The 25,000-nt window shown below is 45.9% G+C and overlaps 3 protein-coding genes and 1 long non-coding RNA gene across 7 annotated transcripts in view; 3 read left to right on the top strand and 1 right to left on the bottom strand.

The window, feature by feature from the left end:
- shank3b (SH3 and multiple ankyrin repeat domains 3b) overlaps nucleotides 1–6,169 on the top strand; it is a 25,221-nt gene extending 19,052 nt beyond the window's left edge. The window contains exons 20-25 of the mRNA XM_034678932.1: nucleotides 1–25; nucleotides 150–755; nucleotides 854–1,141; nucleotides 2,087–3,377; nucleotides 3,475–3,501; nucleotides 4,134–6,169. The exon at nucleotides 1–25 is cut by the window's left edge and continues 69 nt beyond it. Of these exons, the coding sequence (XP_034534823.1) occupies nucleotides 1–25; nucleotides 150–755; nucleotides 854–1,141; nucleotides 2,087–3,377; nucleotides 3,475–3,501; nucleotides 4,134–4,719 (2,823 nt within the window). The 3' untranslated portion in view covers nucleotides 4,720–6,169. The remainder of the gene's footprint in view (nucleotides 26–149; nucleotides 756–853; nucleotides 1,142–2,086; nucleotides 3,378–3,474; nucleotides 3,502–4,133) is intronic.
- An 8,133-nt stretch (nucleotides 6,170–14,302) lies between these two features.
- tymp (thymidine phosphorylase) lies at nucleotides 14,303–21,449 on the top strand. The gene is made up of 10 exons (XM_034678933.1): nucleotides 14,303–14,322; nucleotides 16,040–16,196; nucleotides 16,264–16,466; nucleotides 17,386–17,484; nucleotides 18,289–18,418; nucleotides 18,920–19,038; nucleotides 19,528–19,690; nucleotides 20,186–20,413; nucleotides 20,817–20,957; nucleotides 21,028–21,449. Exons 2-10 carry the CDS (start codon nucleotides 16,079–16,081, stop codon nucleotides 21,180–21,182), a joined length of 1,356 nt encoding a protein of 451 aa, XP_034534824.1. The 5' UTR covers nucleotides 14,303–14,322; nucleotides 16,040–16,078; the 3' UTR covers nucleotides 21,183–21,449.
- LOC117809375 lies at nucleotides 20,086–22,782 on the bottom strand. Its single transcript, XR_004630452.1, has 3 exons — nucleotides 22,243–22,782; nucleotides 20,787–21,129; nucleotides 20,086–20,404 (listed from the first exon to the last, which is right to left on the bottom strand). It is a non-coding gene; the product is annotated as an uncharacterized LOC117809375 (long non-coding RNA).
- A 2,154-nt stretch (nucleotides 22,783–24,936) lies between these two features.
- rab21 (RAB21, member RAS oncogene family) overlaps nucleotides 24,937–25,000 on the top strand; it is a 12,529-nt gene continuing 12,465 nt past the window's right edge. For 3 of the 4 annotated variants that reach the window (XM_034678937.1, XM_034678936.1, XM_034678935.1), the window contains exon 1: nucleotides 24,937–25,000. This exon is cut by the window's right edge and continues 539 nt beyond it. The gene's annotated coding sequence lies outside the window, so the exon portion shown is untranslated. The other variant, XM_034678934.1, reaches the window with a different exon arrangement.

Below are 25,000 nucleotides of genomic sequence, written 5' to 3'. Positions count from 1 at the left end.
GGAATGTCCCGGACCAAGAGCTTTGGTGAGACCTGAGACGATCCTGTTTCATGAAGCAGAACACACGTAGCCGAATTTTGTTGTTGTGTGACGCCTGGCGGCGCTGAAACAGAGTCTGTCATAACGGTCTTTGTCTTTGACCTTCACAGGCACGCCTGAGGATGACAGGATCTCCGCTCTGATCAATGAGAGTCGGTTTCCTCGGAGCTCATCGCTGACCGACAGCTTCATCCCTCCTCCTCCTCAAACAGCTCCACCCCCTCCTCCGTCTGCCTCCTCCACCTCCTCCATCTTTCTCCTTGACTCTGGCCCTCCTCCCTCCTTCCTCCCTCCCCCTCCCCCAGCGAGAGGGGAGGGGCTTACCCGCTCCAGCTTCAAACCAGGAGCTGAGCCGAGACTCCAGGAGCTCTCTGACACGCCGTCAAGAAGCCACGCCCACGCCGAGCGGCAGAGGAAGGCGAGGTCAATGATCATCCTGCAGGACATGCCGCCGCAGCTGCAATCTGACGGTCACCCCGCCACGCACACGCTACACACTGCCACGCACACCGCCACGCACACGCTTCACACCGCCACACACACCTCCACCTTGTCCCTCCACAGCACTAGCCCCGCCCTCGGTCACTCACCACTGTCACGCCGCCGAGGAAGACCAATAGAAAACCCTTATGCTAATGTGGGACAGCAGGCTCCGCCCTCCAAGCCCCAGAGGAGGAAGTCCCCTTTGTTGAAGCAGCTTCCTGTTGAAGAGCAGGGTGAGGATTGTGCTAGCTCCGATTCCTCTGTTTCAGGATCTCTCTCTCTCTGAGGTCGCTGCTGCCCGTCTGACTCCATCTTTCTTTTCTTCTTCTAGGACTTGGAATCAAAGATCACGATCCCACCAAATTAGACATACCCTGCAGCCCCAGCAGGGCGGAGCTGTACCAGCAGCAGGTTCTCTCAGAGCGGGCTCGGGTTCAGGGACGCAGGTCTTCTCTCTTCCTGTCCGTGGAAGGATCTGGCTCAGAAAACCAAGTCCCGCCCCTCCTGACTCAGAGCCATTCAATGGACGACCTCGGAGAGCTTCCTCCACCGGCCCCAGTCCTGTCGCCCTCACCGACACCTCACACTTTCCTTCACCCGCTGACGGGGAAACCTCTGGGTCAGTCCAACAGCTGTTTGAGATGGTTCTGGTCTCCTGTTCTCGAGCGGCTCCATGTTTTCTTTGTTAACGATTCATTTCTGTAGATTCATTTAGGGAAATATTAAAACTCAGAATCAAGGATAACACCTGAGCTGTTTGCAACAGGCCTATGACGTAGTTCCAGTTATTATCCATGAGTCAGAGCAGGAAGTCAGAGCAGGAAGTCAGAGCAGGAAGTCAGAACAGGAAGTCAGAGCAGGAAGTCAGAGCAGGAAGTCAGAACAGGAAGTCAGAACAGGAAGTCAGAGCAGGAAGTCAGAGCAGGAAGTCAGAACAGGAAGTCAGAACAGGAAGTCAGAGCAGGAAGTCAGAGCAGGAAGTCACCTTTGTTGAAGCATTGTGATCAGGTAAGTGAAATCTTAAGAACACAGCTGAAGAGTGAGTAAAGCTCCAGGTATACCACGACTACCTATATGGTTCCGAGAGGTCAGGGATGAGGTCCACAATATAAAAGAGGACCCGTCTTTCATGCATACACATTTTGGAGGTACTCTCAGAAAGAAAAGGGTCCCTGAGCAGGATCCAGCACAGAGCCTTGAGGTACTCCACAGCATGGAGGTACCTAGAGCAGAGCCTGGAGATACTCAACACAGCGGGGGATGACCCAGTACTCTTAAAGTACGCCATAAACCCAGAGGACTCAGAGCCCTGAGAGGCTCCAAAATGAAAGGTAGGACCTCACATAGAGTCTTGATGTTTCCGGCAGGACCTCTCGAGCACAGACTGAGTACAAAAGGTTCAGAGGACGAGTAGAGGATGGGGGGGGGGGGGGGGGGGGGGGAACTGAGGGTTCTGGTTTGTTGAAGAGGTTCTGCACTCAGAAGGAGATCCTGCCTTTTCAACAAACTCATGATGCATTAAAAACTTTTAAAAATTGTTAAAAATGTTCTCTTCTCTCTGCAGACCCTTCATCTCCGCTCGCCCTGGCCCTCGCTGCTCGAGAACGAGCACTCACTGCTCGCACGCCAAGTCCAGAGCCACGAATGAAACATGTTTCTGCATCTACCACACCCATCCCTACCCCAGCTGCTAGCCCAGAGGGTAGACACAAGCGCACTCCTATTCCCACTCCGCAGAGCAGTCCTGAGCCCAGGTCCAAACGCACCACCCCGCAGACGAGCCCTGAGCAGCGAACCAAGCGCACCACTCCCCAGACTAGTCCTGAGCTGAGGCATAAACGCATCACCCCACCCTTATTCCCCGATGGACAGGTGGAGCGTCCAGAAACAGAGGGAGGAGTGACATCACCTGCAGGTCCGTCCCCTGAGCGCTGGAGACCCACCCCTTTGCCCACCCTAGGCAGTGAGACTCACCCCTCACTGATTGACAGGAGGCGGAGCCTCACAGTGGGCAGCTCTGAGGAGGAGGGCGGGACTTACACAGTTACTCTTCCTCCAGCTCTGCTGTCCTCCAGCGATGAGGAGACCAGGGAGGAGCTGCGGAGAATTGGCCTCGTAACTCCTCCTCCAGCCTTTGCCAGCCCTCCGGCCCCTCCTCCCCCATCCTCCCTCACTTTGTTCTCACGGCGGGTCGGGGAGGGAGGCGGAGGAGAAGGTCCTGACTCCCTTGGTAGACGAGTCGATGAAGAAGAAGGAGGTGAAGAAAGACTCATTGAAAGCACATCCCCCAGTTCGCTCCCTCCCTCCATAACCTTGGCCTCACCCCCAGCTCCATCCTCCCCCACCTCCCCTCCTGCTGCACAACCTTCCCCCTCTTCTCCTGCCACCTCTCCAATCGCTCTCAAGCCACGCCTTCGTTCCCCTATTGGCCGGGGCCGCTCTGCGCTCCGGGACCCTCTGCTAAAGCAATCATCAGACAGTGAGCTTCTCCCGTCTGCGGCGTCTTGTTCCTCCCCCTCCTCCCCCCTGTGTTCCTCCCCGACCAGCAGGCAGCCGCGCTACCTGTTCCAGAGGAGGTCAAAGCTGTGGGGCGGCGGGGATGATCGTGGGGATGAGCGGCGAGGCCTCAGCCCCGAGGAAGGGGGAGGCCGCCCTGCAGCCCTGGGAGGTCAGGGGTCGGGGTCAGCTGTGGATCTGTCTAACCGGTCGGCCTCAGCACTGGAGCTGAGCGGCAGGGCGGGGTCTGGTTTGGATCTTGCTAATCGGCTGCAGTTGCTCAACAAAGACAGTCACTCTCTCGGGGAGGAGCCGAGCCCCCTGGACCCGGGGCGGAGGTCACCAGTAGGAGGTGCCAGGTACTCTAAACGGCCTTGTATTGTTCCACTTGATGGTCAGACTGTGTGCGACCGAGCGGTTGTGTTGTAACAGGATCTGTTGTTTGTGTTGTTCCAGATGTGTGGGCAGTGGAGAGAGTAAATCGTAGGTTTTTATCTCTGGTAAACATTTCTCGTTATTGCTAACAGATCATTCTAAGCTGCTAACAGGGAACGAAGATCCTCCTTCACAGATCTCTAATAACCAGATCTCTAACAACCAGATCTCTAACAACCAGATCTCTAACAACCAGATCTCTAACAACCAGATCTCTAACAACCAGATCTCTGACGTCTATCCAATCACATCAAACCTGCAGGGTCACCGTAAACAGGCCATTGTCTTTCCTGGCTTACTAACGTACTAAGACATCTGTGCTGCTTGGTGTGTTTACATGCTGCTGATGTGGGAGGGAAACTTGTGATGTCCATTTCTGAACTTTTTTAAACCAAGGACAGAAATCTGATAATGAATGGCACACGCTGCAGACTGCTGAACAGCTCGAGACAGAGCTTTCTACAGGTTATAAAATCTATAACCTACTTTCTGACAGCAAAACCAAAAAGCAGATCCTTTCCTGGGATTCTGTTTGGACTCAGAGAACTGTAAGGACTCTGAGATGTAGTGTCCAGTTCTTATTGAACTGCCCACAGGAGGGATTCATGGGGAGTGGTGGTGATGAGCGGGTGATATCTGTGAATGTCTGTGTCATTTATATTTTGTTTTTTGTGCTACAGGTTGTTCTCCAGTCTTGGAGAACTCCACACTATTTCCCAGCGAGGATTTGGGACCAGCTACACAGTCCGACCAGGAAGCCGCTACCCTGTCACCCGCCGGAGCCCTTCCCCTTCTCCCTCCCCGTCCGAAAGGCCGTTGGGGCACACTTCCTCTGGTTCTGAAAGGCCAGACTTGAGCTCGGGTCGAGGTCTAACCATCCTGAAGTCGTCCAGTCTAAGTCTTCCCTCAGAACCGAAGGAAGTTCGTTTTGTGATGCGAAGTGCCAGTGCAAGAACCAGGTCCCGTTCCCCCTCACCGTCACCTCACGCCTCTCCCTGCCCCTCCCCTGTCCTCAGCGGGCCCCTGTTGGCCCTTCGGCCATGGAGGCAGCGGCCCCTCAACTTGTGGAATAAATATGACGTAGGTGATTGGCTGGAGAGCATCGGCCTGGCCGAACACCGTCAGCGCTTCCAGGAGCACGAGATCGAAGGCTCCCATCTCCCCGCCCTCACCAAAGACGACTACGTGGAACTGGGCGTCACCAGATTGGGACACCGTATCAACATCGAGAGGGCCCTTAGACAGCTGCTGGATGGTCCCACTTGACCCCTCACCTCTGACCCCTAACCTCTAGGCATCCTGAACTGTGACCTCATAACACTAGGCCCTCTCTAGGATATCTCAGCACTGACTCTCTCTTTAGACCTTTTACCAACGTGGAGCTCTCCGAGTGCTCTTGGACATTTTGGCCTATCAGCTCTTTGATCAGCCCAAACGTGCTCGTAGCTCCAAAGTATAGATCCGGTTTAAGGTTCTACTTTTGATGTAGACCTCCAAAATATAATTTGGCCTGTATTCATGTAGATTCTTGTACCTTGGGTTCACACCAAAAGAGTCCGTTCGGGTTATCTTGGTTGCTGCTCACAGAACTGCGTCTGGATGCTGATTCAGATTCTACTTTACCTTAACTTACTTTAGATCCAACAAGTGCACGGAAAAGGAACGTCCATCGTTTCTATAAACCTTCCACTGACCTTTGACCTTCAAACACAAAGAAACCTGTTTGACTTGAAAACAGAGTCTCTGTGCACATCGCTCCTGATGCTCAGTGAACCACGCCACAGGAATACTGTGTGCTTTAATATCTGTCATTGAAGCGTTAGCATCATTTTAAAATCCAACATTAACTCTGATTTACCCAACATGCAAAGTCCATGTTGATGGACAGACTGACAGATAAATACTCAGTGAAGTTTCCCGTCAGTCTGAGAAGCTGTTAGCGGCAACAGACGGTTAGCGCCTCACTGATAACAGCTAGCTGTTAGCGCCTCACTGATAACAGCTAGCTGCTAGCGCCCGATCAATACAAACATACTGTAATACGAGGTCACCATGAAATTAAAGATTCCAGAATAAATGTTATGAGCTATGCTAAAGCTAGCTAGATTAGAACATGATTAAGGTGGTCTATAGCATAACATTAGCATACCAAGCTAACTTGAGCTGGATACAGAGCTGCTAATCTTAGCGGGTGACGGGACATGGATCAAAGAGCTGATCACTAACATTAGACGGGTTCTTCTCCTCGTGCCGCTCTGCCTCCCCGGGGGAGTTTGGCGGGGGTTTGGCGAGCAGATGGATAAGCTAACTAACATCAGGAGATAGGCTGAGAGTGTTTCTCCGTCCTTTTCAAGAATGTTCTTTTATTTTCCAAATATGGCTCATGAAGAATTTGTGTTTATTTCTTAATACGGATCATTTAGGATTTATTAATAAGAGTAATAATACTGTGGTGGTGATGACTCTCAGAGTTTATAATAGTTCGGGTGATGATTTTGAGTTCCTTATGATTTGACGATGAGTTGAGTTTCGAGCTCGTTTCAGTGATGTTTTGGAATTCATAATGATTTGTCGATGAGTGTGACTTTGTGCTGATGTGCAGTGTGTTTCAGGGAGAGCTGCAGCAGAGCTCCAACTGTAACCTCTCTGGTTTCTAACCTGCTTATCGAGGGCTTACTGTACATGGTGCTATCTGTTTAAAGCCATCTGTACAGAATTACCTTTCTCCTTCCCCTCCTCTCTCATCACACTCTCACCTGATACTCTTAGTTAGTCCCCCTAAAGCTTCACTCTCTCCTGTCTTTCTGATCAATGGAGTTTGGCTCTGTTAGCAGTTACTGACGTGCAGTAATGGTCAGTAATGAACAGGCCATATATGGAGTTCCTTCCTTGCCATATTTGGGATTCCTTCCCTGCCATATTTGGAGTTTCCTCCAGACCAAAATCAGAGTTTACCAGAGGCCATAAATATTTTTAAATGTAGTTATGATAGAAATTCTGTTTTCCAGTTCATCTCTAAATAATGTTTGACTGCATATAAAGATAGACGATGCATCTTCATCTCCTCCCATTGCACAAAACTGAAGCCAAAACTTGCCTGACAATGGTCATCTTGGTCATTTGGAGCCTAAGTAAGGCTTGGCTCTCAGGGCCTCCTCAAACCAAAACTCACATTTAACTGATTGATAAAGCATCAAAGATCCTTCAGGTGGGTCCAGTCCTCAGGGGGGTCCAGTCCTCAGGGGGTCAAGTCCTCAGGGGGTCTAGTCCTCAGAGGGTCCACATCAGATCAGATTCTTGTAAGTTTGAAGCAGACACTCACGGTTCTGGAACGTTCAGTGGTTTTTGTATCTTGTCTGTTCAGTGACGGCGTTAAAAACACTTTAATATCAACGTGATAAGAACTAACTCCACCCACAGGAACCATGTTTGATTTACATTCACACATATTTACATTTTCTAGTTTGACCCATCGGTTAATATGGAGGAGGCGGGGCTTATGGCCAATACAGCTGCAAGCTCCAAGAGCTCTAAATGTTTTGGCTTCACTTTAAGGGATCTGTCATGCTGCCATTCTTTCTATACAGTCCACACACACACACACACACATAGGCACACACACACTCACACACACATACAAACACACACACACACACACACACACACACACACACACACACACACGCACGCACACGCACACACACACACATACAAACACCCACACACACACACACACACACACACACTCACACACACACGCACACACACACACACACACACACACACACACACACACACACACACACACACACACATACACACACAGCAAGATAAATGAGGAAACAAAGATGTGATAACGAAAAGACATGTTCACTAGATATCTATGAATTCACTGGAAGCTTTATTTCTTTCACTTTTTACAATTTTTAACATTTTTTAAGGATTTTTAAGAACTTTCAAAGCCTCCCTCTTTTCTCTGAACATTTCAAAACAGTAAATTTTTACAAATTGACACAACTACATGACCTACCTTTCACGTCACAGTCTCTCCTCCTGAAGCACAATCAATGTTACAGTGCCTGTTTCCATGACAACATTCACCCAGAGTTTTCTGACTCGTGGCCGGACGTGAGCACACAATCATGAATCCCAAAGTTGTAAAAGTTCATGGTGCCCTTTTATGCGTAAAGTTTTATACCTGCTCCTGGCAGTGCACAACGGTAAAGAATGTAAAGTCTATGTACGGCACAGTAGACTCTATGGTCTGTATAATATATATTATGGTTGAGTAATGTAGCTATAGTGTAATATATTAAATATAGTAAACAATAAAATGTATACAGTAATATTTTGGTAGACTGTAGTCTGTATATCTTTATCCACACAGGTGATATTCACCCTTTGTAAACAGCTGCACATCAGATGTTTCGTTGAACAGCTCATCAGGGACTCGGTCTGCGTTCATGAGTTCATAAACCAGATACGGTCCATCCATTATTCTAGATCCAGTGAAGAGTACTCTTAAAGTAGACCCTGGATTTAAGACGTAATTGAATCTACAACTTACGTAAACAAACCGTTTGAACCCGTGAAAGGAGTTAACTCAAGCTGAAGGTTAAATCTGAAACAACATGAGGAGGACAAACTGTCAGGGGCAGGACAACGTCACTCAATATGAGCCAATACAGGAAGTTCTACCTTCAAATGCCAGAGCTGCCTTTACCAGGCCTCTGTCATGGTCGTCTCACGAGTGTCGTCTCATGTAAGACACAAATGTAGCTTCAGTGATGTCACCGATTCAGACATTATGAAGCCCAAAGATGGCGGTCGCCATATTGGAAATGCTGACGTCATCTAATTCCAGGTTAATCTATAAACAGGCTTAGAGCTGGAGTGGAGGCCAAAGACTTGGCGCCTGGCGATAGCACATCCACCTGTTGGCCACACCCACCTACCAATCATGCCCACATGTCGACCACGGCCACCTGTTGGGCACGCCCCTCGTTAAAGTTAATCACTGTTACTTTAATGCCTCATGAGTTATCTGACACATTTACCCTCAGAACGCTGTCAGCGTTATTTCTGCTGTAACGTGGACTCTGATGGGGTTTCTGGGCTTATGGAGCCAGCCCCTAGTGGACACTTCAGGAACTGCAGGTTTTACACTCTCTTTCTGGCCTCATTCTTTCATATGGGAGGTCGCCGCTTGGTCCGTCTGGAAACATGATTGATGTTAGAAGATAAAACGTATAAAACGTTGTTTCTCCAGGTTTCGCTCCTCCACACACCCGACCGAATGCTTTGTGAAGTTTGAGTGAACATCGGGGCGAAGGTTTAAGAAAGTTACAGTAACTGTCCCAAAACTAAAAAGAGCTTCAGACGCTGCTCAGTTAGTCCAGAGCAAACTGATGCTTTCAAGATTAAGGGCTCATAAAAACCACTTTACAGCTACCTTTAAACCTGAGACCACGTTCTGAGATAAGTGCCTGTGAGGCTGTTTACACTGAGTGGGTATCACATCAGGCTGTATAGTATATATTATAAAGGACTAAAGTCTACTGTACAGACCTCAGAGGGAGCTTCTCTCTGCAGTAGGAAAATCAAAGTAATGGAGAGGTCATGTGACCTCCAAACCTCCGACCTCAGGTCCCCAATGGGAATCCCTTTGATACCGACATGAGGTCATTCCTTTTGTTGAAGGATTTCTCAGCCAATCAGAAACAACCAGCAAAGGTCTCGTGTCCACTCTGAATTTACGACCTCCGTCGAGCTAACGGTATCCTTAAAGACGCTGATACTTTGTGCTGATGTTTCTGAGCCGTAGAGCACAGAGGACATCGTCCACAAGACATTGTCCACAGGAAGTCGTCCACAGGACGTTGTCCACAAGACATTGTCCACAAGACATCGTCCACAGGAAGTCGTCCACAGGACGTTGTCCACAAGACATCGTCCACAGGAAGTCGTCCACAGGACGTTGTCCACAAGACATTGTCCACAAGACATCGTCCACAGGAAGTCGTCCACAGGACGTTGTCCACAAGACATCGTCCACAGGAAGTCGTCCACAGGAAATCGTCCAGAGGATGTCGTCCACAGGAAGTCGTCCACAGGCGGACCTGCTTCCATTTAACAGCCAGTTCATTTCTTCAGAGTCATTTTGTGCGTCAGGGTGACGGGTCCTCAAAAATAACTGATCTCGAATCAGCAAAACTAGATAATGTTGAGTTAGCATTGATGCTAGATTACTGTTGGCTAGATCAAGAAGCTAACAAGCTAGTTCTCCTGCTTAACAGCAAATATCTTCATTTGAGCCATCGTTGTGTCCTGGTGCTGGTCCCGGTCCTGGTGTGAACGGTCCTGGTGTGAATGGTCCTGGTGTGATCGGTACTGGTGTGAACGGTCCTGGTGCTGGTCCCGGTCCTGGTGTGAACGGTCCTGGGGAGAACGGTCCTGGTGAGAACGGTCCCAGCAGGAGCAGCAAACTCAAATGTGCTGCCATAGCATGTTGCTAACTAAAGAGTGCAGTAAGCTAGCTGCTGTCCGTAACAGCGCTTCAATAATGTGTCAGTAGAGTAAATACTGAGGATCAGTTTGAACAGTTAGCATCGAGCTAGCTCTCTAAAAATGAAAAACGATGAGCAGGGCTTTATTTCCTGTGTTGGGACACTCGCTGTCAGTCATTAGTTATCTGGTCCATGTCTCCGGATGGTTTGGTCGGGTCCTCGGCTCCGTGTCGGTCTAATGTCAGTAAACTTTCCTCCGGTACTTCACTGAAGCACTTTCCTGCTAAGCTACTCTCCACAGAACTCTGCGTACCGTGTTGATTAGAGGCACTGTCACTTTAAGAAGGTAAGACTTGATTGATTCAGTGAAGCTTCAATCCAATCACGTGGTTTAATGAGACAAAGAGACTTTGATAAAGTGTCTCTACTTTCTAAAGGAGAGACTTCAGCCTGTGGGTCAGGGTTTACATGGGCTCACAGTGAGTCTGGGTTATGCAGGACCCGGTTCTAATTTGCATAAGCACCTGCTCAGGATACGTTATTATCTAAAGACAGAAAGTATTCATTCAGCTGAAGAAAGGTCCGTGTGAGTCCACGCTCGGTCACACGAGGCAGCGGATTCTTTGGGCAGAACGAATTCACGTTAAACTGAATTCACGGTTCTCGCCGTGGTCACTGCGGCTGATGGTGAATGTTACTGAGCAACGTGACCTCAGAGACGCTCTGTCCAGCTTGGGATCACAGGACAGGATGTTGCTCCACTAATCCCTCTCATGGATGGTCAGGGTCCAGTAGCTCCTCAGGCTGAGACCACATCTGTGCCCGCTAACTGTCCTTGTTTCCCCCCTCTGAGACCACACTAACGTTTCACCACAGGGTCAACAGGCAGAGAAGGAGACGGACTACTTTCTGTGGAGTGATCTGATATGACGTGTGATCAGGTCGCCTCTGGCGTCCTTTTTTTGATATTTGTAAATGGAGAATTAATTAAAGTTGTTTTTGGTTTGGACCAATCAGAATCGAGTATTTTCCTGTTCTCGTTATAAATCTTTGAACCGGCGTCTTCGCTTCGGCGGCTCATCAGAACGCCATCATCGCTGCAGCGAGTGTTTACAGCGGTGAAAATCAAAGAAGAAGAAAGATCATAGGACGCACTAAAGAACCAAAATGGCCGCCACTGGATACCTGATCATTTTATTGTGAATAAAATGCCATCACCGTGGTAACGCCTCAGCTCCCTGCTGATTGGCTGAGAATCCTGTCTTTCTAACCTGCGTGTGAAACCTTCCTGATATTCACCTGATTATAATGGTTTTATGGTTACCCTCCTTCTATTCCTCCCTTTCTTCCTCCTTTCTAGCTTCCTCTTTTTACAGGATGTTTGTAGTTTCTTCTGAGTGAGTGGTGTGTGTGTACTTGTAGTTTTTTTTTCTTCCCTTTTCTAAAAACTGAAGAGCACACAATGACAACGGATGAGCTCTGAAACGCAACAGATTGTAATCTTTATAATAAACTGTCATTTATTACAAACACTCTGCCTTCATGTGGGTTTCTTTACGCCTGGAGTCCACAGGTTTATGACCTCTGACCTCTGACATGCAGCAACGGGAGTTAATGACTAACGAGTTTCACCTCAACGCAGAGATACAGCTAAATCCACACCTCCAGACCACAGCTGGTTTAAAACCAGCGACGTTCTTTAAGTCAGCCGAGGACTCTCTTTAGCAGAAACCACCGAAAGCATCAGAATCAAAACCATGTTGGAGAGCGTCTCTCATCTTTCATCCATAATTTAGTATTTCAGTCAAACTTAAATACAGCTGGTATTCCTCTGCTGTGTTCATCAGCTCTCCTTTAACAGCCCTCTGTAGATGTTGGGGTCAGGGTCTCAGTGTTCATTTTGGCGGATATTTTAGATTTAGTCTTTAGACCAAAATGCCTGTTAGGGTTAGTCACATTTTAGTCTTTGATTATTGCAGGAACATTTTCTCTCTTTAAATAATTCATGTAGTCGAACAGATGTCGGTATCAGGGTTATACCAAGTGATAAAATCATCAACACTCCTTTAACACTTTAGCTTGTGGAACATCTTAAGGTAAATCATTCAGCCTGTCACTGAGACTGTATTTGGATTCTCTTGACTCACAGTAAAATGCCATGAAAGGACTGTATTGCACATTTACGACGGTCCCTGAATGCACCTGCAGTGACAGGCGCTCTGCACAGACAGTCAGTTCACGGCACTCTGACATACATCTTCATCTTTAATGACGAGGAGTTGATCCAAACTTACTGAATGTGTCTGATGTTTCTCTAAACTGGATTAAATCAAGCTGTGGACACGGAGCTTTTTACGGTAACCACGGCAACAACGTCAAACATCAAATATTAAACAGACGTCCCCCGGTTGTGTCTTTGTCACTAACGCACACCGGGGGGTAAAAATCCTCAATGAGGATGAGAGGTGAGGTGAGGAGAGCTGGTTCATAAAGCACACCTGCTGCAGGTAGAGACCAAGCTAACAGCAGGAGTGGTCTAAATTTAACAAAACGGCAACGCCACCTAGAGGAGGAGTTTCACCCCCAATCTAATAAAACTAAAGGTCACTCAGGTTCGTTTATATCTCTGGGCCAGAGACGGTGTTTAATGCAGTGACTTCCACTACAGAGTCATGTCTGTGTTTAATGCAGCGACTTCCACTACAGAGTCATATCTGTGTTTAATGCAGTGACTTCCACTACAGAGTCATGTCTGTGTTTAATGCAGTGACTTCCACTACAGAGTCATGTCTGTGTTTAATGCAGTGACTTCCACTACAGAGTCATGTCTGTTTATAATGCAGTGACTTCCACTACAGAGTCATGTCTGTGTTTAATGCAGTGACTTCCTCTCCAGTCATGTCTGTGTTTAATGCAGTGACTTCCACTACAGAGTCATGTCTGTTTTTAATGCAGTGACTTCCACTACAGAGTCATGTCTGTTTATAATGCAGTGACTTCCACTACAGAGTCATGTCTGTGTTTAATGCAGTGACTTCCTCTCCAGTCATGTCTGTGTTTAATGCAGTGACTTCCACTACAGAGTCATGTCTGTGTTTAATGCAGTGACTTCCTCTACAGTCATGTCTGTGTTTAATGCAGTGACTTCCACTACAGAGTCATGTCTGTGTTTAATGCAGTGACTTCCACTACAGAGTCATGTCTGTTTATAACGCAGTGACTTCCACTACAGAGTCATGTCTGTGTAATGTTCCTCTGGGTGTTTTGTCGTCTCTGTTCACACTGAGGAGTCTCTGATCCTGCCCGCTCACAGCAGTTCTGTAAAGATGATCAAATGAACGAGCTGCAAACAAAACTTTGATTTATATGATCTTATTGATCCACGGGACGTCATCAGGGCTCGATTAATAGGTCTGCTCTGAAATCCTTCCTCCGCACACACCCTACAGACATTACACACACACACACACACACATACAGAGACGCGCTCAGGTATGTCCAAACTCTACATTCATTGATTGTTGTGAACATTTTCTGTTTGATGGAACTTTAATCGTATCAAACATTCAATCATTCAATCAATCAATCAATCAATCAATCAGTCGATCAGTCGATGGATCGATCAATCAATCAATCAATCAATCATTCAATCAATCAATCAATCAATCAATCAATCAATCAATCAATCAATCAATCAATCAATCAGTCGATCAGTCGATGGATCGATCTGCTATGAGGAAGGTTAAACCATGTCCACACTTTACGATTCAGGATCCAAATCACTGCAATGGTTCCTAGGTTCTCCCTTTCAATAGAGAAACAGGATTTTGTAATGTGGCAACAGTGGGGGAAACTCCCAGAGGGCTGGGTTCCAGAATGCTTGGGGGCCGTAAAGAGACAGTACAAAGGAAGTGTTTCAGACAGAGGCTGAATGAGGGGAGAACACCAGCCTGAGAAGCAGCTGTCAGTCTGAGAAAGCTGCTGTAGGGACCTCAGGTATGTTATAACACATGATAAGGAAGTTACCTTTAAAATAAATCTTACTGAGCAGAAAGTCCTGTGAGTATAAAAGTGAGACTCTCTTTAGAGTGTCAGAGTTCATGTATTTTATTCCTTTAATCAGTAAACGACCTGGAGGACCCAGGTACGATACGAGTCTGTAGAAATCAGGAACCTGGAGGAACAGGAGGGAGAGGGCTGCGGGTCCACGTGAACCTGACCTGGGGTTAAACACAGTCCTGATTGGCCCTTACACACGCCTCCTGCTCCCTGCTCTCTGCCGATTGGCTGGTGGGCCGTTGACCTGAGGTTGGTTAATGATGAGCTGCAGGTCGATGGCACTGTGCTGAAGTCTACAGAGCAGGTAGGATCCTCTCACTGTTCTCCTGAAGAGGCTTTCTGTGGTGTGAAGGAAAAGTTCATCATGTTGTTTATTTCTTCAGCTGAAAGTCAGAAAGTAATTTAACCAGTAAAACCTCTACTCCAGCTCAGCAGGAAATACTTTAACTTTAATAATAAACACCCTAAACTTTAAATTCAGTCTGATTTAATATTTTAATAATAAACACCCTGAACTTTAAATTCAGTCTGATTTAATATTTTAACTTTAATAATAAACACCCTGAACTTTAAATTCAGTCTGATTTAATATTTTAATAATAAACACCCTGAACTTTATATTCAGTCTGATTTAATATTTTAATAATAAACATCCTGAACTTTAAATTCAGTCTGATTTAATATTTTAATAATAAACACCCTGAACTTTAAATTCAGTCTGATTTAATATTTTAATAATAAACATCCTGAACTTTAAATTCAGTCTGATTTAATATTTTAATAATAAACATCCTGAACTTTAAATTCAGTCTGATTTAATATTTTAATAATAAACACCCTAAACTTTAAATTCAGTCTGATTTAATATTTTAATAATAAACACCCTAAACTTTAAATTCAGTCTGATTTAATATTTTAATAATAAACACCCTGAACTTTAAATTCAGTCTGATTTAATATTTTAACTTTAATAATAAACATCCTGAACTTTAAATTCAGTCTGATTTAATATTTTAATAATAAACACCCTGAACTTTAAATTCAGTCTGATTTAATATTTTAATAATAAACACCCTGAACTTTAAATTCAGTCTGATTTAATATTTTAATAATAAACACCCTGAACTTTAAATTCAGTCTGATTTAATATTTTAACTTTAATAATAAACATCCTGAACTTTAAATTCAGTCTGATTTAATATTTTAATAATAAACACCCTGAACTTTAAATTCAGTCTGATTTAATATTTTAATAATAAACACCCTGAACTTTAAATTCAGTCTGATTTAATATTTTTATAATAAACACCCTGAACTTTAAATTCAGTCTGATTTAATATTTTAACTTTAATAAACACCCTGAACTTTAAATTCAGTCTGATTTAATATTTTAATAATAAACACCCTAAACTTTAAATTCAGTCTGATTTAATATTTTAATAATAAACACCCTGAACTTTAAATTCAGTCTGATTTAATATTTTAATAATAAACACCCTGAACTTTAAATTCAGTCTGATTTAATATTTTAATAATAAACACCCTGAACTTTAAATTCAGTCTGATTTAAAGGTCTACTCCAGCTCAGCAGGAAACACGTGTTATTACTGTGACAGCTGTGTCACTGAAACATGTTCAGGTGTAAGGACCTGGAAGTGTGGATTCTCTGAAGCTGTTTACGATCTGTGCTGAAGGCTTATAAGGTCGCACCTTTGTCGTAGAAAGGTCGCTCTAAAGACGGCAAACTTAAAGAGGTTTGACTCGCTCTGCGTCTTCACGATGTACGAACGCTTTGATTTAATGAAAGGAGGAACAGCTGAGAGGAAGTTAAACTGAACTGTGTTAAATACTATAAACACCTCACCTCACCCTCTCTCTGTGTCTCTCTCTCTCTTCATCTCCCTCTATCCCTCTCTCCAACACGCTCTCAGATTCAGATGTGTGTCTAACATGAGTCTGGTCCTGCTGGAGGTTTCTGCCTGTTAAAGGAAGTTTGTCCTTGCCGCTGTAACTTGTGAAAGTGTGATTATTATTCATCCCCAGAGGTCTTTAAAGCCACCATGCAGTCCATCCCAGATCTGATCAAGAAGAAGAGAGACGGAGAGCAGCTGAGTGATGAGGAGATCAGAACGTTCATCCGGGCTGTGACGGACGGGACGATGCAGGAGAGTCAGATCGGTGAGAATCACAGAGACATACAGACTCTGACCCTGAGCTCAGACCTTCACCTGTACTCTCCTCTCAGGTGCCATGCTGATGGCCATATGGCAGAAAGGAATGCTCGACGCCGAGACCTCCATCCTGACCCGAGAGATGATGTCATCGGGGGAGGTGATGTCGTGGCCAAAGGAGTGGGCGGGGCTTGTGGTTGACAAACACTCCACGGGAGGTGTTGGAGATAAAGTTAGTCTGGTGTTAGCACCAGCGCTAGCTGCCTGTGGCTGTAAGGTAGACACACACACACACACACACACACACACACACACACACACACTCACACACACACACACACACACACACACACACACACACACACACACACACACACACACTCACACACACACACACACACACACACACACACACACACACACACACACACACTCACACACACACACACACACACACACACACACACACACACACACACACACACACTCACACACACACTCACACACACACACACACACACTCACACACACATCCAAACACACACATACCCAAACACACACACACACACACACACACACTCACACACACATCCAAACACACACATACCCAAACACACACACACACACACACACACACCACACACACACACACACACACCACACACACACACACTCACATACACATCCAAACACACACACACATACCCAAACACACACACACTCACACACACACACACACACACACACACACACACACACACACACACACACACACACTCAGGTCTACCTGTAGAGTCAGGTAAGAGTATTTATATCCATGATGTCACCACAAACAAACATGGCCGCCTTTTCTCTGAGACCGTGTAGGAAGCTAACATGAAGTCAAACAGGTTGCAGGTGGTGAGTTGCTAACGTTAACGTTAGCTAACAACAGACAAAAACAACGTTCTGAGAGTTAACCCTTTAGAGTCCAATAAACACACACTGCTCATCAACATCCATCAGGTGTCTGTGGCTCTGACATCACTGACAGGTGAACCTCACCTCCTTTAACCTGACTCCTCACGAGGACATAACACCTTAAACAGGAAGTACAGATCATAAACTCTGGCTGACCCGTTTAGACTAACATCATCCAGGTTTATATGGTTAGGTACTTCATGATGTCATAACTCCAGGTGTGTGTTTCTGCTCAGGTGCCAATGATAAGTGGGCGGGGCTTGGCTCACACAGGAGGAACTCTGGATAAACTGGAAACAATTCCAGGATACAACGTCCAGCAGCCAGCAGCTCAGGTAACCAGGCAACCACCGGTGCTCACACCTGAACCTGTTTCAGGTCCTTACACCTGAACCTGTTTCAGGTCCTTACACCTGAACATGTTTCAGGTCCTTACACCTGAACCTGTTTCAGGTCCTTACACCTGAACCTGTTTCAGGTCCTTACACCTGAACATGTTTCAGGTCCTTACACCTGAACCTGTTTCAGGTCCTTACACCTGAACATGTTTCAGGTCCTTACACCTGAACCTGTTTCAGGTCCTTACACCTGAACCTGTTTCAGGTCCTTACACCTGAACCTGTTTCAGGTCCTTACACCTGAACCTGTTTCAGGTCCTTACACCTGAACCTGTTTCAGGTCCTTACACCTGAACATGTTTCAGGTCCTTACACCTGAACCTGTTTCAGGTCCTTACACCTGAACCTGTTTCAGGTCCTTACACCTGAACCTGTTTCAGGTCCTTACACCTGAACATGTTTCAGGTCCTTACACCTGAACCTGTTTCAGGTCCTTACACCTGAACCTGTTTCAGGTCCTTACACCTGAACCTGTTTCAGGTCCTTACACCTGAACATGTTTCAGGTCCTTACACCTGAACCTGTTTCAGGTCCTTACACCTGAACCTGTTTCAGGTCCTTACACCTGAACCTGTTTCAGGTCCTTACACCTGAACCTGTTTCAGGTCCTTACACCTGAACATGTTTCAGGTCCTTACACCTGAACATGTTTCAGGTCCTTACACCTGAACCTGTTTCAGGTCCTTACACCTGAACATGTTTCAGGTCCTTACATTGATCAATAGGAGTTTCCATATGCAGATTCTGGAGATGCTGGACTCAGTGGGCTGTTGCATCGTTGGTCAGACGGAGACGCTGGTTCCTGCTGATCGAGTCCTGTACGCTCTGCGAGACACCACCAGTACAGTGGACAGTTTACCTTTAATTACAGGTACTGAACCTTTAATTAAACAGTTATAACATGACCATGGACTCAAACATGACCATGAACTCAAACATGACCATGAACTCAAACATGACCATGGACTCAAACATGACCATGGACTCAAACATGACCATGGACTCAAACATGACCATGGACTCAAACATGACCATGAACTCAAACATGACCATGAACTCAAACATGACCATGAACTCAAACATGACCATGGACTCAAACATGACCATGAACTCAAACATGACCATGAACTCAAACATGACCATGAACTCAAACATGACCATGAACTCAAACATGACCATGGACTCAAACATGACCATGAACTCAAACATGACCATGGACTCAAACATGACCATGAACTCAAACATGACCATGGACTCAAACATGACCATGAACTCAAACATGACCATGGACTCAAACATGACCATGAACTCAAACATGACCATGGACTCAAACATGACCATGAACTCAAACATGTTCTCATTGATGTTTCAGGTTCAATCATCTCAAAGAAAGGTGCAGAGTCTCTGTCTGCTCTCGTCCTGGATGTGAAGTTTGGGCGAGCTGCTCTGTACAAAGACCTGGAGAGTGCTAAACAGCTCGCACAGTCTCTAGTAAGAACTTCAAACACATGGTGCTCACAGGACGCTGATTAAAGCTCCTCTAAGGAGTTTTCAGCCGGTCTTGACTGAATCAGATACTCAAGTCTCTTTATGAAGCACAAAAGCAGCCAAAAATATCGTCAATAAGATCGGTGGTTAATATTTTTGTATGTTTAATGTCAGCGATCAGCGAGGCGGGGTGAACTGAATAACAACACGTCACTGAAAACACCGGCTTACATTTCTCACCGCAGAGAGTCGGAGTGAGGGATTTATTTACAAGTTAAATTGAACCTTGAATATAAAGCTTTTATAAGATTCCAAACAATTTTAGCAAAATCAGAAAATTCAGAAAAGATAAATGTTCTAAAAATACATTTATTAACAAAAAAGTTTAAAAATACAGAAATGAATTAATTTAAAATAAATGTAGGTTTTTGGAGTTGAAAGGGTTAAGGTCAGTACTGAAGTGATGATAAACATGGTGCTGTTTTATTTCAGGTGAATGCAGGTAACAGCCTTGGTATATGTACGGGGGCGGTCCTTAGCTGTATGGACGCTACGATTGGTCGATGTGTTGGAAACAGTCTGGAGGTGATCGAGTCCGTGGAGACGCTAAAGGGAAGAGGACCTGACGACCTGATGGAGCTTGTCACGACTCTGGGTAAAAACCATCAGCTGACAGTCGCCTAATGTCGGGTTAACGTGCTGCAACAGTCACTTTTTAAAATTTAACATTCACATTCTATCATTTAACATTTACATTCTATCATTTAACATTCACATTCTATCATTTAACATTCACATTCTATCATTTAACATTCACATTCTATCATTTAACATTCACATTCTATCATTTAATATTCACATTCTATCATTTAACATTCACATTCTATCATTTAACATTTACATTCTATCATTTAACATTCACATTCTATCATTTAATATTCACATTCTATCATTTAACATTCACATTCTATCATTTAATATTCACATTCTATCATTTAACATTCACATTCTATCATTTAACATTTACATTCTATCATTTAATATTCACATTCTATCATTTAACATTTACATTCTATCATTGAACATTCTTATTTTAACATTTATTGGTAATGTTAATTTCTCATGTATCTCTGCTGTGGATGTTTTGTAGGTGGAGTTTTACTGAAGATGACCGGCTTGGTGTCGGACCTATCAGAAGGCAGAGCGAAGATTTCTGACGCTGTGATTGGTGGAGCTGCTTTGACAAAGTTCCAGACGATGTTAGAAAAACAGGGCGTGGCCAAAGAGACAGCTCGCAGTCTTTGCTCCGCCCACACAGATTACCACAGCGTCCTGAGGAAGTCTCAGCATCAGAGGGAACTGAAGACTCCTGCTGAAGGTAAAACTTTTAACATTTTCTGACTGAATATTTTGACTTTGTTGTTTCTACATTTATAAACGTGTTTTTACAAACAGCAGGATTTATGATTGACAATACTCTGGCTGTCATGGTTACTGAATTCTCCTGAGCTTTATATTTGACTTAGTTTTTAAGAAGTTTTTATAATCTCTAATTATAAACATGACATTTGTTATGTCTTACACATGCTGAATCATCACCACCATAGACCATGGATGAAGTACCAGAGGAGAGAACCATGACCCAGGTCATTTAGAACTTTAACTGGAACTGTCCCTTTAAGGATCTCTGAAGGAATTTGTAGAAAACAGAACGATCGATTGATTTTGTCTGGATCAAAGATTGAACACACCTGCCCCCCCTTCTCTGGTTCGTCCTGCAGGCGTCATCAAGGACGTGGACGGTTTGGTGCTCGCACAAGTTCTTCATCAGCTGGGGGCGGGACGATCGAAAGCTGGAGAACCTGTCAATCACAGCGTGGGGGCGGAGCTACTGGTGTCGCTGGGTCAGAGGGTCGGGAAAGGTGAGGCTGAATCTGTTGAAGAGGGAGATGATGTTCTGGGCCGGTCTGATGTGGGTTTGTGTACTTTCAGGGGAGTCTTGGTTACGGCTGCACTACGAGGATCCAGCTCCGACTCCAGACCAGATGAATCGACTGCAGAGCGCTCTGACGCTGGGGGAACCTGACGACACACCTGATCCACAGACACAGTTCAGTTTAGTGAGAGAACTTCTGCTTCCTCTCTGACACCACTTTAAAAACTTTACTCACACAATCAAGGAAAGCAGCTCCACGGACTCCTCAAGTTCTGATCCTGATCCATGATCAGAGAGGCAATAACCAATAATCAGTCAGAGTCCTCCTCAGAGGATCAGATCCTTACTATGGAGTTAAAGTGTTTCATGACTTTTTAACAACGAGCCCAGATTTAAATTCATTCTATTTTATGTACAACACTTTGTGTCACAATGTCATTGTTTGAAAAGAGCTTTACAAATAAAGATTGATTTATTGGTTGGTTGGTTGATTGATTTATTGATTGATGGATTGGTTGATGGATTAGTTGATTGATTGGTTGATTGATGGATTGGTTGGTTGGTTGATTGATTTATTGATTTATTGATTGATGGATTGGTTGGTTGATTGGTTGATTGATTTATTGATTGATGGATTGGTTGATGGATTGGTTGATTGATTGATTGGTTGATTGATGGATTGGTTGGTTGGTTGATTGATTGATTGATTGATTGATTGATTGATTGATGGATAATGGATTGCTTCAAAGTAAGTAAGTATCTAGTCAGTGTTTTCGGTCCGGGTCGTATCTGAGATTCTGCAGGTTACTCAGAGGAAAACACTGAAAACATGAATACTTTGATTTTAATGCTTCAGATAGATCAGAGAACTTGAGCTGTTTGTGCAGTCTGTAGGGAAGCGACGTGTCCTGCAGAGGGCGCCTGATAACTCTCTGAATGATGAGATTTATTTTTTACTTTTAAACTTCAGAGAAAGTTTTCATTGATTTTGAAGTTTAGTCTCATTCTTCCTGGAGATGAAATATCTCCAGGTCATGCTATGCTCATTTATTTGTACTAAAGATGTTCAAATGACTGAACACGACTATGAATCATCTTGTGATGATGAGATTTATTATATATTTTACCTGCTGCAATATTAAAGCCATAAAAACATGAACTCATCAATAAAACAGTTTTTAAAGGGCTAGTCTGCAAATTAACACTTTACCTTAAAGAACATAATGATGTTATTAATGTGTAAAAATCTGCATATAAAAGCTTCATATTACTTTAATAAACTGAACCCAGCAGAGTCAGCGCAGAGAGAGGCTCCATCCTGCAGACAAGCACAAACTCAAGTTCCCTCCTGAAAGAGAAATGTTTTGATTATTTGAAGACAAAAAAGGTTTGTATGTCCAAAATGAGCTTGAGATGTTTATAGTCTCATCATTTGTTTCTGTGAAATGGAAAATAAACGACACATTTTTATTTGATAAAGGTAAAAAACAAAAAAACAAACACAAGAAGACTTTAGAACTTCTTTGTTCAATAAAATCTTTAAACCGTGTCCTCTGCATCCTGCAGGGTCCTGTAGTGTCCTGTAGGGTCCTGTAGTGTCCTGTAGGGTCCTGTAGGGTCCTGTAGTGTCCTGTACTGTCCTGTAGTGTCCTGTAGGGTGCTGTAGTGTCCTGTAGGGTCCTGTAGGGTCCTGTAGTGTCCTGTAGTGTCCTGTAGGGTCCTGTAGGGTCCTGTAGTGTCCTGTAGGGTCCTGTAGGGTCCTGACGTGTCCTGTAGTGTCCTGTAGGGTCCTGTAGGGTGCTGTAGTGTCCTGTAGGGTCCTGTATGGTCCTGTAGTGTCCTGTAGTGTCCTGTAGGGTGCTGTAGTGTCCTGTAGGGTCCTGTAGGGTCCTGACGTGTCCTGTAGTGTCCTGTAGGGTCCTGTAGGGTGCTGTAGTGTCCTGTAGGGTCCTGTATGGTCCTGTAGTGTCCTGTAGTGTCCTGTAGGGTCCTGTAGGGTCCTGTAGTGTCCAGTGTCCTGTAGTGTCCTGTAGGGTGCTGTAGTGTCCTGTAGTGTCCTGCAGGGTCCTGTAGTGTCCTGTAGGGTCCTGTAGTGTCCTGTAGGGTCCTGTATCATCCTGTAGGGTCCTGTAGCGTCCTGCAGGGTCCTGTAGGGTCCTGTAGTGTTCTGTATCATCCTGTAGGGTCCTGTAGTGTCCTACAGGGTCCTGTAGTGTCCTGTAGGGTCCTGTAGTGTCCTGTAGGGTCCTGTAGGGTCCTGTAGTGTCCTGTACTGTCCTGTAGTGTCCTGTAGGGTGCTGTAGTGTCCTGTAGGGTCCTGTAGGGTCCTGTAGGGTCCTGTAGTGTCCAGTGTCCTGTAGTGTCCTGTAGTGTCCTGTAGGGTCCTGTAGGGTGCTGTAGTGTCCTGTAGGGTCCTGTAGTGTCCTGTAGTGTCCTGTAGTGTCCTGTAGGGTCCTGTAGGGTCCTGTAGTGTCCTGTACTGTCCTGTAGTGTCCTGTAGGGTGCTGTAGTGTCCTGTAGGGTCCTGTAGGGTCCTGTAGGGTCCTGTAGTGTCCTGTAGGGTCCTGTAGGGTCCTGTAGTGTCCTGTACTGTCCTGTAGTGTCCTGTAGGGTGCTGTAGTGTCCTGTAGGGTCCTGTAGGGTCCTGTAGGGTCCTGTAGTGTCCAGTGTCCTGTAGTGTCCTGTAGTGTCCTGTAGGGTCCTGTAGGGTGCTGTAGTGTCCTGTAGGGTCCTGTAGTGTCCTGTAGTGTCCTGTAGGATCCTGTAGTGTCTTGTAGGGTCCTGTAGTGTCCTGTAGTGTCCTGCAGGGTCCTGTAGGGTCCTGTATCATCCTGTAGGGTCCTGTAGCGTCCTGCAGGGTCCTGTAGGGTCCTGTAGTGTTCTGTATCATCCTGTAGGGTCCTGTAGTGTCCTGCAGGGTCCTGTATCATCCTGTAGGGTCCTGTAGCGTCCTGCAGGGTCCTGTAGTGTCCTGTAGTGTTCTGTAGGGTCCTGTAGGGTGCTGTAGTGTCCTGTAGGGTCCTGTAGGGTCCTGTAGGGTCCTGTAGTGTCCTGCAGGGTCCTGTAGGGTCCTGTAGCTCCAGATTTATGATGATAATTTAGAACATGTGATCACATGAGGAGTGATGATGCTCCTCAGTCTGCTGCTGTGTGTAGTCTGAAATGCAGAACACCCCCTGGAGACTCAGAACCCCCCCCTCGCAGACTCAGAAACCTCCCTTCAGACTCAGAACCCCCCCCTGCAGACTCTGAAACTCCCCCTGCAGACTCAGAACCCCCCCTGCAGACTCAGAACCCCCCTCTCCAGACTCAGAACCCCCCCCTGCAGACTCTTAAACCCCCCCTCCAGACTCTGGAACCCCCCCTCCAGACTCAGAACCCCACCAGCAGACTCAGAACCCCCCCTGCAGACTCTGAAACCCCCCCTCCAGACTCAGAACCCCCCCCCCCCCTGCAGACTTAGAACCCCACCTGCAGACTCTGAAACCCCCTTCAGACTCCGGAACCCCCCCTCCAGACACAGACCCCCCCCCCTCCAGACTCAGAACCCCCCCTGCAGACTCAGAACCCCCCTCTCCAGACTCAGAACCCCCCCTGCAGACTCTGAAACCCCCCCTCCAGACTCTGGAACCCCCCCTCCAGACTCAGAACCCCACCAGCAGACTCAGAACCCCCCCTGCAGACTCTGAAACCCCCCCTCCAGACTCAGAACCCCCCCTGCAGACTTAGAACCCCACCTGCAGACTCTGAAACCCCCTTCAGACTCCGGAACCCCCCCTCCAGACACAGACCCCCCCCTCCAGACTCAGAACCCCACCAGCAGACTCAGAACCCCACCAGCAGACTCTGAAACCCCCCTCAGACTCTGAGCGTGCGGCTGACAGGCAGCCGTCCTCATGTGACGCTGCGGAGATCAGGGGACAGACAGACCTCTCACTCTGCTCGGAGTTCTTGGGACCCCTTCCTGGAGGATCACTGGCTCTGTATCCGGGCTGAAAATGATACAGAGTAGATTCAGGGTTAGGATCA

The sequence above is a fragment of the Notolabrus celidotus genome, unplaced genomic scaffold, assembly GCF_009762535.1.
Source record: "Notolabrus celidotus isolate fNotCel1 unplaced genomic scaffold, fNotCel1.pri scaffold_264_arrow_ctg1, whole genome shotgun sequence".
Classification (NCBI taxonomy): Eukaryota; Metazoa; Chordata; class Actinopteri; order Labriformes; family Labridae; genus Notolabrus; species Notolabrus celidotus.
Note: the sequence above shows the minus strand (reverse complement) of the source record. Positions and strands in the feature narration are given on the sequence as shown.

Coding starts and splice junctions, on each gene's coding strand:
- tymp (XM_034678933.1), top strand. CDS start 16,079: ATGCAGTCCATCCCAGATCTGATCAAGAAGAAGAGAGACGGAGAGCAG. Junction 16,197..16,263: donor GATGCAGGAGAGTCAGATCG/GTGAGAATCACA, acceptor CTCTCCTCTCAG/GTGCCATGCTGATGGCCATA. Junction 19,691..20,185: donor GGAGCTTGTCACGACTCTGG/GTAAAAACCATC, acceptor GATGTTTTGTAG/GTGGAGTTTTACTGAAGATG.